At 37.1% G+C, this 16736-nt stretch overlaps 1 protein-coding gene across 5 annotated transcripts in view; it reads right to left on the bottom strand.

Moving 5' to 3' along the window:
- Positions 1–16000, bottom strand: part of LOC108234093 (collagen alpha-1(XIX) chain) — a 116312-nt gene extending 100312 nt beyond the window's left edge. For 3 of the 5 annotated variants that reach the window (XR_005232659.1, XM_037973608.1, XM_017413013.3), the window contains exons 1-8: positions 15833–15999; positions 11661–11785; positions 11458–11532; positions 11272–11371; positions 6238–6361; positions 5861–6136; positions 4915–4995; positions 3936–4055 (exon numbers count right to left, since the gene is read on the bottom strand). Coding sequence is in view for 4 of the 5 variants with exons in the window: in XM_037973608.1 (XP_037829536.1) it covers positions 3936–4055; positions 4915–4995; positions 5861–6136; positions 6238–6361; positions 11272–11371; positions 11458–11532; positions 11661–11751 (867 nt within the window). In the remaining variant the exon portion in view is untranslated. Of the gene's footprint in view, positions 1–3935; positions 4056–4914; positions 4996–5860; positions 6137–6237; positions 6362–11271; positions 11372–11457; positions 11533–11660; positions 11786–15832 lie in introns of all 5 variants that reach the window. The other 2 variants (XM_017413010.3, XM_037973609.1) reach the window with 1 other exon arrangement.
- Positions 16001–16736: the final 736 nt, after the last annotated feature.

Below are 16736 nucleotides of genomic sequence, written 5' to 3'. Positions count from 1 at the left end.
CTATGTAAATATGTGTATAGCAAAAAAAATGACTCATAATAAATGTAGCATTACATTCAACTTTTGCTTATTTTCAACACATTTTTACTCTTTGGCAAAGAGATTAATTTACTATGCTCTTTAAACAAGCTGGATCACTTGTCAGCAAGAAAACAAACAAATAATAATAAAAAAAAAGATTACCAACATTTATTTTGTGTGTGTGTTCCTGTTTGATGGCTGTGTGTCATCCACTGGTGAGACCTTCTCTTGAATGTGAGGACCCCGATCACATTTTTCTTTAACTTGATTGAGTTAGCGTTCAAGCCTGTAATGGGATTTGCTACATACAGTCAGTAAACAAACAGCGCAACATATTGATTTTTAATGACGACCTTAAATTTAATTTCAGGGGTGAGAAACTGACTCATAGCATGAGGAGCCTGCAGAAATACCGATAACAAGCGCAGGTTTAAGTCAATGTTTGATCTTTTGTGCACAGATAAAAATCTCCATTAAATATTCCCTTGCGCTGTTGGGTGTCAGGTCAATAGGTACTGGAGGTGTGTGTGTGTGTGTGTGTGTGTGTGTGTGTGTGTGTGTGTGTGTAAGGGGGGGTCCTCACAAGAAAAGAACCAGTAGAAGTATTAAGATCAAAGAGGCTGTGGTGGCTCGGTGGTCAGTGCTGTGGTCTTGTAATCCTGAGGTTGCGGGTTTGAGCCCAGGTTGTGGCAGGAAGGACATCAAGTGTAAAACAATTGCCAAATCATTTACTTGCTGTGGCAACCCCTGAAGACGGGAGCAACCAAAAGAACAGAATAATCTTATTGATATCAAGACATCTAAGACAAGCATTCATTTACAGACTGATCTGAGGGTTGATTTGTCTTGATCCGTTAGGAATGAGTAGAAGGTTGGTTGATTTTTTTTTTTTTCTTGGTGGGTTTTATTACTTTGGGATTGTCACCCCAATATTTTTTGTAAACCTATTGCAGATAGGAGAAGTTTTTGAGAAGAATTTGTGGCAAACATAAACATTTATGTTTAAAGCGGTCAGAAAATAAAGCTAAACTGAAGTAAACACGCCATAGGAGCCACATCTTTAGTTTTTAATCTATCCAACTGCCATCATATTGTTTTTTCTGGACCCATAAGTGACCATATTTGGCTCCCTAAAATGGAGCTCCCTAAAGGCTAATTCAACAAAAGTATTGGGGACAAATTTTTATAATTTTAAAGAATTACTTTTAGAAAGACACCACTGGATACAGTAAATGACACCTAAAAATAAAAAGGTAAAATAACTGGATGGGAATCAAAGAAATTGATTTGAAACTTTGTTTTACAGCTGTTGGTGGTGTTGCATTTTAAGGGCCTTTATAAGTTGACTTTATGTCTGACAGTTAAAGCCTCAATGTCTTTTTTTTGTTGTTGTTTATGTATGTTTATATATTTCTCAAATATGCATCTATGAAGGCAGGCAAAGTAGTTATCCAATTTTTATTTTTCAAGGGATGTGGTTTTGTACAAATATTGTGCATGTATTTATGATTCATGAGGGCAGTCCAGTTTATTTTCTATGTTTTTCACTAACTGTTATTTATGCCCTCTGTCTGCCCACAGTTTCTGATGGCTTTCAACCATCCTGTACAACTTGTTTGTGTATTCTTTGAAAATACAGGCAACAAACACATCCTGTTATCAAGTATGATGACATGTTACTATTTGCAAAAATCAGAAGACTGACTACATGCCTAAAGGCATGTTAATCCGATCATTTCTGCCTAATACAGTTTAGCAACTATCACCTAACGGCAAGTAATTAATCACCAGCTTTGCAACCATACACACGCATTTACATTTTACAGTTTGAGAGCTTATCTCTACCACGTCAATTAAGAATCATTAAAGGGCAATTATAACATATGTGCAAATTTAATTAGTGCAATCTGCTTTTAAACACACAATTTTAACATTACATTAAAAATGTCATAAACATACAGCAAGTAACTGTCAAATATTTGTATCATACTGTAGCTGTATGAACACTAACAGATGCCCTGTCCTTCTTGTTTTAGTGGCGTGTCAGTTACTTCACTGCAAAACCTGCATTTGTTTCTTCATTTAACAGTCACTGACATTTTTGGTTCATTTTAGACTTTTTAGAGGGATCTGAAAAGTGAGGACAATCTTAAATACCATGGGTGTGAATCACCCACCAATTGAAGCTAGTCTGGCTTTTCGGACATAAAAATTTAGGAACTATCCAACGTATCTTAATCCCACAGCCATATGATGATAATTACATGACTGACCTTAAAAGATACATCTGATGCTTCAATCTGTAACCTGCTTGGCTGTGAATTTTAATAATAGCTGAATTAATTCTCTCTTATTTAACCTTGTACAAAAAAGGGGGTTTGATCACCCAAACAATGTGATTCATCTTTGGGGGAAAAATAGCACTTTGTCATCACATTTGATATCTTGTTCGCTTTTTTTTTTGTCCTCCAGCTGACACAACACCTACAATTTCAAGTAAGTGGGCATTTATACTCTACAACTCAACATGTCTATTGAGCTGTCACAAAAAAGGGGCATTCTCTCTTTGAACTACACCTGTTTTCTAGTGATTGTACAAATCTATGATTTCCCAATTCACCCAAGCAGTCTGAATTGTGAGAAAATTCACCTTCTGGAGGTAATTGTATAGTAGCTTCTTTAAAGGACCTTGACAAAAGAACATGAAGTTTTGCCAGATGCTACAGGCACTGACATTTGCTCTCAGTTGGAGAGAAGAGATCCTCCTTTCTCAAACACAGAAGTATAAATTTGCTGTACAGAGAATCGCTGTCTCCCCTGACATTTAGACCTTGCAGAGGTCCTGGAAAAACAACAGCTCCTGTCACAAAATAAATTAATAAATGAAAAAAGGCAAAACACAACAGAAGAAGAGATATAACTTGAGGACAAAGCAAAGATCAATGGCAACAAAAAGCCAAAGAAGTGAACAGCAACGTGCGGATGCTGCACATGAAGCCCGCCTTTTCACATTATCACCCACCCACCTCAGTAAAAGTGATCTTGTAACTTCCTCTGTCTGAGTGAGTGGGTGTTTTTGGTTGTCTGTTTGTTGGCAAAATATCTCATGAACCACTAAACAAATTCACTTTAGTCATTTTTTTTAAGAAACTGAGCTAAAAATTGGTACCAGAGCGTCATGTCTGATAAATACTTCGAGCACTAAGAGATTGTGCAATTATTTTTGTTTAAAAGTGTTGCATGTGAAGCAGAAGGTGACATGCATTCCTTCAAGGAATGCTACTTTCTTTTAAACACAAAATTATTTTTATCTACAAGAGTTCTTTACCTTCTAAATTTCTTTTTTAATAAAAGCCAAGAGTAAAACATTAGAATAACAAATGTGACTTGTACCTTTTGTATTTTGTCTCTCTTTTGTGCCTGTGGTCCCACTACACCTGGAGGATCATCTTCTTGTGATATTGTACTTAGGATACCATATTTTCAGTAAACTAAAACTATTTCTCTCGCTAAAAAGATTAAAGGTCTGTAAAATTTCATTTAGAACTACAAGATATAAAGTTCACCATTTTGTAGCCTATAGGCAGAATCTTACAATCATAAGCAAATTTTAAACTTTTTGGATTTAAACTTTCAATTTAAGGCATTTCAATTATTGGCAGCATTAAGAGCTTTTTTGCATTTTTTGAATGATTTACACAATGTGTATTCATCAGTGATTGTGAGAATTACTTCTGAGTTTGTTCAAAAATTGACTTTCCAAAAAAGGCTTTTTTTGTATAACTGTCTTTTCATTAGTCGTTTAGTTCTCATAAAGGATACGGTACATGTGGTGTCAGATCAAAGCTGGCTTTCTTCCAATAGCCATCACACTTACTCAATTAGAGGCCCTTGTTGGGAGGAATTGATCGTACCTTTTCAGCTGGACAGTGACATCTGTCAATTGACTGTGAGGCCGGCTGAGAGAGCATCAGGGGAATCTGGGCTGTAGTTGGGGGAGGGGATGTCCCATTAACTGTCTTCTTGACTCCACACTGGATCAATACAGAAATTTCATCATTAAAACAACCTTTCGTTATCTTTGCTGAAGGACAGGAAAATAAAAATCTTCAGAATACACAGCAATGCAACCAAGTTCACCTAATGTAACCTGGGTTTATGCCATCAAGGAGTCGAAGTACAGCTCCAAGCCTACACACTGTTTCTATTTGGCTTGTGCCAATTACCTAAGAGTAACCTTACACATGACAGTATCCTTATCATGATATGTGATGGTAAGGGGTTAAAGCTCATCCTTCCATGTGGAATTACTATAACATTAGCTCTTATTGATTTTACGGTGATGAAAGATCGCCATTAAGTTTCTATCTAGGGACACTTGTCCTTTTTCGACCAATCCTTTGTTGCACTTTAGTTGCCAAATCACACACTGCATAAGTTGTCACTGTCAGGAAGAACCTTTCTATCTCCAAAAATACAACTTTTCAGGAAATGGAAAAAAAATCCTTCATTTAGAATGACTAAACTCTGTTTGGTCACAAGTTGCCATAATCTCTTTTTGACACTTTTCAATAAATAATCATTCATAAATTTGAAAGACAGGGTCCTCAGACAGGGTGATCAGTAGAGCTGATTTATGCAAAAGCATAAAAATGTTAAAAAGTAGCCATACACAACAGTGACAATATATGCCACTACAGTGTATTACTACAGAACACCAACACGTTTACTATAGACACAGTACATTTATGAGTATAATTTTTTTTTTGTCTCAGAAATGTTATAAAAAAAATTCAAGACTAAATTCTCTGAAAATCTCTATAGATTGTTACACCTTTTTCTTTTATAACAGTCAGGTGTCACTTCTGTATTTAAACAAACAAAAAATATTACCTTTGGCTCAACGAGTTCACAACAATTTTCCATCTCAGCCATGTAGGGGTCACAGTAAATGAGAAATTGTCTCAGTTCGATCTGTAAAAATAAATAAATAAATAAAAAGCCAATATGACTGACCCATTAAAATGTCATTCATTAGTGTCATTTACACGTCAAACTTTAAACTAAAATATATTTGTGCTTCTCTGCTTGTGACAGATCAATTTATCACCATATCATCCATTTTTTATACCCCCTGGTCTTGAGCATTATCATAGGGGGTTGGTGCCTTTACGCTCACTCTTGCACCAAGGGACAAGTTAGAAAAGCCAATTAACCTAACATGCATTTTTAGAGTGTAGGATGAAACCAGAGTACCTGGAGAAAACCCACAGATACACAGGGAGAACATGCAAAGTCCATGCAAAATGGTCCCAGCCAGGAGTCAAACCAAGGACTTTCTTGGAGCCCAGCAACAGTGCTAACCAACTGTGCTACCCTGCAGACCTGCAGTTTTCATTTCCTACAAAACAGCCTTAAAATAACTACATATAAACACAAAGGCTTGTTCAAATACATCATCAAGCCTTCCAGCTTCTTGCTGAATTCCGTAATTTACCAAATAAACAAAGTAAAAAGTCAGTTGTTAATCATATTTAAGCTGAAGTCTACTGCGTAACATGGGTAAACAAATAATCAAAGTTGATGTTAGGGTTTTAACACTTTAAGCCACCTCTGAAAGAAAGGCAAACAATGATACATAAAAACATTTTCCACAAATTAAGAAAAAAAGGACTTGAAGCATTATGTGATTACAGTAGGTATAACTGTAATAAATAATTAACTAATAAAAATAGAGAAAAGCACAACAACTTCAGAATCAAACTCTGATAAATTTTAAACTGATCTACTACAGGTTTATACAAAGAGAAAACATGTTTAATTTTGATATGGAACACACATCGACAGGCCTTCCATCCTCCACTCGTGTAGCGATGAGTGTATGTCCACTAAGGTCGATGCTGAGCTGCTCATCAGTCACTCTCCTTTCTATTAGACCGCAGTCAAAGTAAATGGAGATGGAGTTGCTCTGTACAGAAATGCTCAGCTTGTGCCACTGGCGATCAAAGAGGGCATGCAGGTCACGACTCTTAAATGTATAGCGGGGAGTGATCTTCAGCGGGGCCTGATACGAAAACTCCACCACCTTCTTATCACCGTCAACCACAACAGATACCTGAAGAGAAAAAAAGAGTTTGCAGGAACAAATCTCATTGCAAATTTTTTTTTTTACTGTTTTTGTAAGCATCAAGGTATATAAGATTAAAATGGTCCTACCTGACTGCCTCCTGACTGGTCGAATATCTGCCAAAGATACCAACGATCTTTTTTTGTAGTTCGTCTCACCCGAAAGATGGACACAAGGGAGTACTCACTTGAAAACCCATCAGGAAATATTAATCTAAAAAAATATATTTATACTACAGTCAAATTCTAACCAAATATTAGTGCCCTAACAATTCAAGACAATTCTCAGCACTGAAAATAAACGAGAGCTGAATAATGAGCAGGCCAATCAAATAATAATAAAACATTTTAGGGTCCTCTTGTTGCAGAGACATTCACATAAATAAACCTGAGAAACTTAATTCCATTTAGCATGATTAATTTTTCTCAGGCCTCCTTGTCATTCAGATAATGAAAGCGTACACACATTGATCTAGAGACACACAAGGCAATTTTTTACTGCACTAGAACAGCATGTGCTTCACTTATATGGTTATAGATGTACATAATGCAGAGTAGCCATAGGTTTATGTTTATGACTTTGGCTGCTCCATTTAGAGAGAATAAAGAAGGGGCAGAGGTGCAAATGCAAAATGCAAACTATTTAAAAATGTAAAATATTTTTTTTAAATGGGGTATATTAACAAAATATGATATTCTACTCTGTGTGGCTCTTGATAGACTGGGGACCTATTTAGTGTGTACCCTCCACCTGTTCAACTGTCCCTGGAGAAAAGCACCAGGTCTACATGAGCTTGCATGGAAAAGTGGGTAAGATGGATGGATGGATGGATGGATGGATGGATGGATGGATGGATGGATGGATGGATGGATGGATATATGGATGGATGGATGGATGGATGGATGGAGGGATGGATGGATGGATGGATATTCTATATATAATCACACTCAGTGTCAAACGGGAAACAACTCATTTCTAAACCTACACCTGTAACTGTTAATGTTGAACACTAGGGAATAAAATAAAACAACAAGAAAACCACATCATATTTTTTAACATACTACAACTCTACATCCTTCGCTCCAGGCTAAAATTAACAACCAAAAGTAGACGAGTGTAAACATAATAAATCAGTATCTGCAAAAATAATAATAATGCACTGATAAGGTCATTGAGAAGGCAGAGCACAGCTAGTGGAAGGAAGAGAGAGACAGCTTCCTCAGACAGGTTGGAAATTAGTTTTCACTCCAATATATCATTTCCTATTCTCTCAGAGCTTCATACCCTCTTTTATTGTATTCCAAGAGATTTTAGTGTAAACGGTACATGACTAAAATGACAAGTACCCCAAGTAAAAGCTCCTTAAAAATTGAATTTTTCTGTAAAAGAAGCTGAGGACTCAGAAGGTCATTTGGTGCACCTATGGCTAAGACTGTTTCCACTACAATTGGATATTGAAAGTGGCATGGCAATTTATACAAATTTTATTTTTGATACAAATTCAGCAAAGAATGCTCCGGTACCTGCTTTAAAAAAATCCATTATGTGTGATTACAAGATATGAGGCAAAGAATTACATAAAGAAAAATTGTGAACCCTGAGGTATAAACTTATAATTCATATTTAATGTAACTGAGACAGCAGAGTGCACTAAAGGACTGTTTTCTTTTAGGGGCAAATAGTTTATGCTCTTTTTTTCTATTAGGCTTACAAAACCTTTCAAAATCTAGTGCCTCTATGGTGTTGTACACTTGATCTCTGAGGGTCCAGAGTGTTCAAGTTTTTGGTCTTGTGTTGACTGCAGTCAGTGACTTAGTGCTGAATGCTAAACCTCAGCGTTACTCAGTTTGATTGCTGTTTGTCTAATTCTTTGCAGAAATGCTGCTTTGCATGCTTAAGTAGGAGTTAATGAGTGAACAAGAAGGATGTTCATTCAATCTCCCTACCTCTATGTTACATTGCCAAAAACACTTTTACAGTAAGTGTGCAATTCTGCCAACTCTGTCTCTTACAAGTCCCATTTAAATATGACTAATTTGCATTGGCTAATATGCTTTGGAAGAAATTTAATTGACTCTTGGATTACATGCAGCCATAAAGTTTTATTTTAGTTCAAGTCATGTGATGATTGTGTACAATAAAGTTGAACCGTACACTGTGATGAAGACAAATTAGTCAATTGAAAATGCCAGAACATTAAGGAAATGCTCCAGTACTACTTCATTTAGACAACTTGTAAAGAACAATTTGGATCACAAATTATAATAAGAATTACAGTATAGTCATTTTTCTAGGAGAAAAACTATGTCAACTGTGGAAACTGAACAAGTCATTCACCATGCAAATTCCCTGGCTTACACCACCACTCGTATAATCATTGACAGTGGTTTGAATGAATGTCACAGAAACACAACCGGACTGGTAGACAATCGCACGCAAGTGACTTTAGTGTCACGGCTTAAAAGAAATACGATCTGGAGGATTCTTTTAAAAGGAGTTGGAGGAGTCAAATTGCTACAGTTGAAACAATCAAACTTCAAATGATATCCTAGTTGGCTCACATCCCTGTCATTGTCACTCAGTCCTCAAACAACCCAAAGTGGAGTTGGAGAATGTGCTAAATGCATAATGCATAAAGAGCATAAGTACTCTTCAGTGCGAGGAGTGAAATAAATGCACTGTTTGCCAGCCTGATAGAAAAAATACCAGTGATCAACCCAAATCAAGTACATCCCTTTGATCTGGAAGAACATTTGTCTGATGTGTGAGTCTTGTGTGTGAATTGCTGAAATTACACGGCACTGCTATTTTGTTTGAATAAAGTTGTCAGTTTCTCACATGAAGAAAACAGCCCCCATATTAAGAAATACTGCAGTTTTAAAACCATATTTTGCATTGATTTGAAAAGAAGTCTAAGTGTGTTGAACTGCCTTTATATGTGCAGGGCTAAGGTTTAAAAGCCACAAGACAGCAGACAAAAAAAACATTACAAAGAAAATCTATGTAGTTAATTTGTTTCAGAAACATTTTCATAAATACGAGGAAGTAGTTGTGAGTTAGACTGCACTGACTACAGTAAAATGATACGAAGAATTAACCAATGTGACAGTCACAAATCAATGAAACCACAAACTGATACACAAACACAAACTATGGTGATTTGATACACTGTCTCTCAGTATCAACAGAGCGTAAACCACATTATGAGAAAATGTGGTTACTTACAAAGAAAATGACAATTCATTTCCCATTCTAAGAGGAGAAAAGACATTGTGCTCCAGAGACAATAGATTCAAAGAACCAGTTTCTCTCATGATTTCTGGTTGCCTCTAAGGTTACAAAAGAGCAAACATGACTGGAAATTCCAAAGGCTCATCCAAAATAAAGCACATGCAGCCTAAATTTTAATAAAGACATAATAACACACACTGTGTGCTGTTCTGCTTTCCTGCTACCACATCAAATTTTAGCTCAATATCTGTAAAACTCAGTTTTACAAATATTGTATAGACTAATGTCGACTAAGTGTCGATTGACTTTGTGTTGACTGATGTTGATTAGTTGTGGTGGCCATATTTCATAGGATTGAGTTGTAGATGTGCATACTATGATTTTGTTCTGAAAGTTTCATTGAAATCTGTCAAGTGGTTTATGAGATATTTTCCCAGTGGTACAGACAAACAAACACACACACACAGACATGGGCAAAAACATTGTTACTCTCCTTTACCTTCAGCGGCAGATGATTAAACAAAAAAAAGATTACCTTTTGACCATGAAACATATGTGATATAGATGATGAAGACATGTTGTAGAGTAAATGAAATCTGATCATATATGACTTTATATGAAGAAGTGAGCAAATATAAAGAAAGTTTACCACTGAATGGATGAGTACAGGTTGCATTATGTCAGGCATTCTGTCCCTTCACAAAAATGCTTAAAGTATGTGTCAGCTGTGATCTATGTGCCACAATGTGCATTGTGCCACGGAGTTGGCAGAACATCAGCTAGGTAGAGAATAAGGCACAGTGTTGCATACCCTACAAGCAAAAAGTGAGCAATGTTTTTGCAATGTTTTTAGTGTCTGTGGCAGGGGCAGAAGGGCCTCCTTCTCTGTGCAACTACCCTTGCTTTCCCTCCTCAGCTGACACACAGTATCACCTGTCAAAGTACTTAGATAATTGGATATGAGAGGGATCATAGTCTTGCCACTATAACCAATGACACTGTCAGCAGCGTCACTGAGAACCAGCATCTTCTTGCATTATGGACCCAGACTGAGCAAGGGGTTGAAATATAAATGTATTTTCAGCTGGCTGACAGAACAGGGAAGCAGATCACAAATCATACAGCCCAAAGTTACGTTCACCTAGCCAGCAGCAGCAGGGCAGTAAATGTTTACACTTGCATGTAAAGATACTAAAAATACCCTGCCCTCCTTGAAGAATGATAGTGCTCTATTTCACTGTTACAACCTACGGACGCAAAACAGTTATTACCATCTCAAGGTACGTTGTTTTTATTTTTTTAAAGCGAAGCTTCACCATAAGGAACGTCAAGCAACCTTCATGGGTTCATCATTGAGTCTAGTCTTTCTTTTTAAGCACAAATGATGGAAATAATTGTAATGTGCAATCAATCCTTATATTTTAACAAATCAGGTGCCTATTTTATCTAAATTTCTGCATTAGGAAAAGGAAGTCACACCACTACTCAGCCAGTCAGAGAATAAAACTCCCACATAAATGACACTTTAGTGAGTAATTTCAGCAGTTATTTTATTATTTCTGTCTTATTATGCATTCTCAGATTTATAATGTCCCTTTATGTCCCATATTCTGCTCCAAGGAGATTTCTAGAATAAATGTAATATATATTAATTCTGTTCAAATTATTTTCTGTCTTTCAGATCACCTCACTGCTTGCCCTTATTAGTGAATGTAAATGGGTCTATTGCTCTGAGATGCTTCAGCTCAACCCTCTCATAACATTTATTACAAAACTATTTTCTTTTTTTATTAGAGAAACACCAGAAATGAATGAAAGCAAGTTTAACTTGTCATAGTGAGAAGTAAAACAAAATCTAGTTGTAGTGTTTTTGTTCAAGTTTTCTTTCTTACCTTGTTGGTTTAATAAGTGGACTGCTCCCCAAACGAAATGATGGCAGGTCTTCTGTGACTGTTCCTTTTCGCAGAAGAAATTTTTCTGTGAGATCAAATCCTGTGAACAAGACCACAGCATGTCACTATAAAAGCTAATATTGACTTTCTTAAAGATCAAAACCACGGCAATGATTCAGCACGTACCTGTGATTTCCAGGGGACGATCTAAACTATCAGAAAACCTGTGATCTTCCACAGTCAGAGGGGGACACAAGCCATCTGGGCAAAAGCCACCAAGAAATTGTTTTGAGGCAGTTTCTGAACAGTGCAATTTCACTGAATGCTTGTCTTTTCTTTTTTCTTTTTGGGTCTTTTTTAAGTAATAAAAATAAAATAAAGTTTCATACCTGTTCGTTCATTCACTGCCATTCCAACAGTGCAAGGAACGAAGTTCACGGTCCAAAAAAAAGCAACCCATCTTAGTAAGTAATAAATCATGGCTCTGATGCAGGCTGGCAGTCCACCTAAAAACCTAAACAGAAGCAGAACAGTTTTTTTTCAAACTTTTTTTTTTTTTTCCAAGTTAGAATAATGAGCCAAGCAAAGATAATCCTGAAAAGACACATGTATCAACAGATGTGTAACTCAGAGAATTTAGAAAGCGTAATGATGAATGAGTTTAGAGTCACTGCTGAAAGCTGTGGAAACAGCTGGTGGAGCTGACAGCTCCTGCAATCAAGTGCTAAAGGGGAATACGGGCCAAACTGATTTAACCATGTCCAGAAACTGTGAAGGCATAGTTCGGGGCTTTCCAAGCATGTTGTGTATAGGTCCGTAGGAAGAAAAAAGTCAAACACAAAGTCAAAATTATAAGATTTTCATCAGATGAAAATTGCTTTCAACTCATTTGATATTGGAAACCATGTGTTTTAATTTTTAAAACATGAAAAAAGTGGCATGCTTATCAAGTGGCAAAATGGGGTAATTTTGTCTTCTTGGATTTCAGTTCGTATAAATGACTTGGGTACATCTAGCTGCATTTGGACAAACTCAGACATAAATTGGCATAGCCTAAATTACCCAGATGATTCTGTAGAGACCAGATTGCTGTTCTAGGTCTCTCTGCATTAATTCTACAAAAAGGGGGCAAAATCATTAACTTGAAGCCAATACAGAAGTACCTTAAAGTGAAATGCAATCATTGTCCAGGACATGGGTCAAATACATTAATGGCTCCAATATACTCTGACTCAAAAAGCATTTATTTTCGTCAAAAACATCAATAAAGAATTTCCTGCATATTCCTCGGTCACTTCTTTCACACCCTGTGGGTGTTCTTTCTGAAAATCTTTCAGTTGGTATAATACCTCACAGAAACATACATTTGTCCAATCAGCTTTTGAGGATTACTCTCCAGCTTCAACGTCTTGTCCAAATATAGTCATTACTGTCTCCAAGATGACCTGGACGGTTGTGGATGAATTCCAAACCCCAGGCTTTAAAATAGCAAGTCATAAACTAAGAAGTGATGTCATCTTTGATTTACAACCTACGCCGTTCAGTTGCAAAGATATAAATAACAAAAATATAACATAAAACTTGCATTGTTCAAGCAAACAACCATTTATTAAAGTGTTTTATCACAAAAATGTGCTTTAAAAAATGTATGCATTTGTAGTTGTGCATAATAAACAGCAAACTGAAACAACTGGATGTCAATGTGATGACCTAAAAAAATTAGGACCACAACTTCTGAGTACTCCTAAAATTTAACAATAGTAGATATAACAAGGTTCTACTGCCTTTAAACAACTTTTCTTAATACTCCTATTTCACACACACCTCACATGTGTGGTCACAAATCCCTGAAACTGCCACTCAGTAAGGAGAATACACCAGTAAGTCCTTCATTATTGTGATCTCATTAGCATATCCCACACTGTGATGAATGCAAATGTCGACAATGTGTGGCAGCAAAATCATTAGGCCCTAGTTATGTTTTTGTTAAAGGTTTGTTTGTTAACTAGTTAGCCAAGGTGACCCTGTAAAGCCTTTTCAATTTGTGTTGTAAGTTAATTAACCTGTACAGTATGCATGTCAGGGTAATTACATCAGGGGTTCAACATAATTGTTGACTCCTTGTGTGCCACTTTGTCTGTCTTTAGTCGTGGTGCCAGAGCCTTGATCTTTCTCTATTAACACTCTGTTGTATTTGGAGAGTGCAGAGCCTGCAGAGTCCTGGTCAAGGACATCATTTGCAAAGATCAAATCTGGGAACCTCCAAGTTGAAGGCAGTCTCTTGAACCATTTGCCCATGCTGCCAAACCAAATCTTTAGCATTGCACTCATGCCTGTGCAGAGGCAACAGACAGCCACTGAAGATGGAGTCTGTTTGGGGAAGCAGACTCAAATTTAGTAGATTATTTCACCTTAAAAAACACTTTGGGTAGCTTTTAAAGTGCTGAAAACTTGCACACAGCTAGAATATTAAATTGACTGTAATGAGCTGTAAATAGACTTTCCCAGGGAACTTTCAAACAATAAAAAAACTGAAAAGAGCCCAGGAAAGCTCTACAATCGCACACACACAGGTACACATACTGGATATTACAGCTAGTACTCAAATATTTGAATTTTAAAAAAATCTATATTTTAGTCACTTTAAATCTGTTTCATCCCCAAACATAGTGCATTAGCATAATTCTGAGTGGATAAGCTGTTTGAACACCTGTAATTGTTTAATGACAATGCAGCTTTGTAACCAATGCAAAGATAATATTTTTACCCTGGTGAACTCACCTGTTTCCATTGGGAACAAAACTGCAGACATATTTTGCACACCTTACATGACCTCCACAGAACAAAACTACAGTAATTAACTGCATCTATATGCACAGTGCTGTGACCAGCACTCTTTTTCTTAAAGGTACTCATTGCAAAATAGAATTTAAAAAAATCACAACTTAATAAACAAAAACTGCACTTTGTGTTTTTTCTCATACCAATGGTTAATGTGTCATTAGATTAAAAAACTGTAAGCAAAATTTGTGAGCAGGTGTCATATACTACATGTTTTTGTTTACCTACACAAACAGCCAAGTGTCTGAAAAAAAGGTCAACAATGGCAACGTCCATGGAAGAGCCGTATGGGATGGAGAAGCCAGACAATTTTGATGTGCTGGTAAGTATTTTTGCTCAGACTTGCTGAGTAAAGTATACAGATAAAAAGATTTGGTTAGGATGAGATGGTAAAGTTTCTAGTTTAGAAGAAGTTTTGCAAACACTGCAAGTGTTTGAATGCTGAGCTCTGTTTTTATGGCACTCCACCACCCTGCTTGATCCCCAATATTTATCCTTGACACGTGTCTTAATTGTTCTTTCTCCTTTACCCCCCATGTTTCTCAGCGGATTCTTATCTTTACACATAAATGTCTTTTCTCCGAGATTCTTCGCTCGTCTGATTCTGCCATATTTTTTACTCACACAGACTAAGGCCAGCCTCATGTAGGTCAATCACATGAGCCACATTTCCATATGGTTTTCAGTGGATTCTGCTGAGCGCTTTGTTTACACTGAGTGCATGTCTTCATTTCAGAGTTGCATATCAAAACAAACAACTGGAGTAAACTTTTTTCAAACTGCACCACTTCATATACAGCTAGGATAACCGCTTGTATGTTTGATTTCATAGTTTGTAATGAGTACTTTTAAACTTTCACCATCTTATTACATTTTCCAACTCTGCAGCAGGCCAGCTCCGAGTAGATCCCTTAAAGTTTTGCATGCAGGCCTGCAGCAAACTGTCATGGCGTTTGGAGATGAGGTGACCATGCCACTTAAAACTTCAAGCATGCATGGGTTGTAGACAAGCAGCACTACACAGGTATCGCATGGCTGACAGGAGGTGATATGTTATTCCTGATATTTTTGCACTCTGCAGCCTGCACTTACACCTCCAAATAACAAAATCCTATAAGAAAAACAGACTCTATAGGGGTTAAAATGCTGCTTTAAGCCTTATAAGGCGGACAGTGACATTGATGGACCATCTGCTGTCAGCCTGCATCGATCTAAATTCTAAATTGACACAGTGGCAGTGTAGGTATTGTGTCACAGCTTGAGAAAAGAGCCTGAACAGGGCTTGGACACTTTAGTTTCACTCCATCATCCCCCTAGCCACTTTCGGTCAATGCCAATAACTCTTTTTAACACTTCCCAATATTCTAAGAAGCGTGTTCCTCTGCGCTACCGCTGATTGGCTGGATGCTTAATTTCTATTCCTAAATAATTACAAACTGAGGAGAATCGGCATGTTTTTGCACCTTGCTGTTAACAAGTGATGCAATACGGGAAAACAACGTGTTTACCGCAGCAGTCCGTTTATAAATCAGGGGGGGAGAAGGCAGCTCATAAGTGTCCCGAAGCGGACACAAATAATAAAAAAAGAATAATAAACTTTAACATCAAGCGAGAAAAGGTGCAAAAAAAAAAAATCGGCTACTTATTAAAAGTGTGTCGACAGATTACCACGTCCATTAAAGCCTTGTGATATATATATATTGGAGGCAGAAGTACTCACAATTGCTGATAAAGTTTCCTTTAGGGCAGAAACAAATAAAGAAGCAGCGATAAAAGCATAATCCGAGCGTGATAGCGATCAGTCCGGCTCCGGATTCCGGGACTTGGAAATAAAAGTCACAGTGGGATCGCCTGCTCGATCGCGGTCCTTTTTAGTTTCAGCGAGTGGCCCTCCCACTCTGTCATTATTACTGAAATGCACTGACAGAGACTTCTGCAAACAAGAGGAGCACTCTGAAAGCTTTCTTATTAGGGGGGAAATTAAAGCCCGAAGGCAGCTCAAACAAACTCTCCTATTAACAGAGCAGGTGCGGGAATTAAACACCGTTTGATGTATTGTGATTTAATCAAATTTTCCCCGAGAAAGGCCTGAATTAAATGGATTTGTTCGCCCTAAAGGTGGCTCTTTGTGCATTAGTTGTAATAATAAAAGAGAAAAAAAGTGTTCAGGTTGTGCTTAAAAGTGCATACCTGAAGAAGACAAAAGGTGTTAACACTTGCTTTTCATCCTCATCCAAGTCTCGCCTGCCTGTTCATGCCTTGCAGCAATGAAATTACACTCTATTATGAGCCTAAAGCAGCAGACTATGATGATCCGACATAATCAAGGGACAACATTTAGTTTTACTTTCAGCCCTGGTCCTACAATACTGGGTCACTCAATCCACATAGCCTGTTACTTTAGTCAGAAGAGGCAAAAATCATGTTTACACTTCATTAGGGAGCCAGCAACTTCTTAATTTAGCCTTAAATATTGAACTTGTTTTCAATGCAGGGTAAAACATCTAATCGTGGCTTCAAGTCATTTCCCTTAATGTGCAACTCCAGTAATAATTTTCATGTGTGCTGCTTATCGATTGCTTTCTATTTTAAAGGTACTCATTCCAAAGTATGAAACAATGTTA

This window comes from Kryptolebias marmoratus, linkage group LG22 (genome assembly GCF_001649575.2).
Source record: "Kryptolebias marmoratus isolate JLee-2015 linkage group LG22, ASM164957v2, whole genome shotgun sequence".
Classification (NCBI taxonomy): Eukaryota; Metazoa; Chordata; class Actinopteri; order Cyprinodontiformes; family Rivulidae; genus Kryptolebias; species Kryptolebias marmoratus.
The sequence above is the reverse complement of the archived record's forward strand: the minus strand, read 5'-3'. Positions and strand labels throughout refer to the sequence as shown.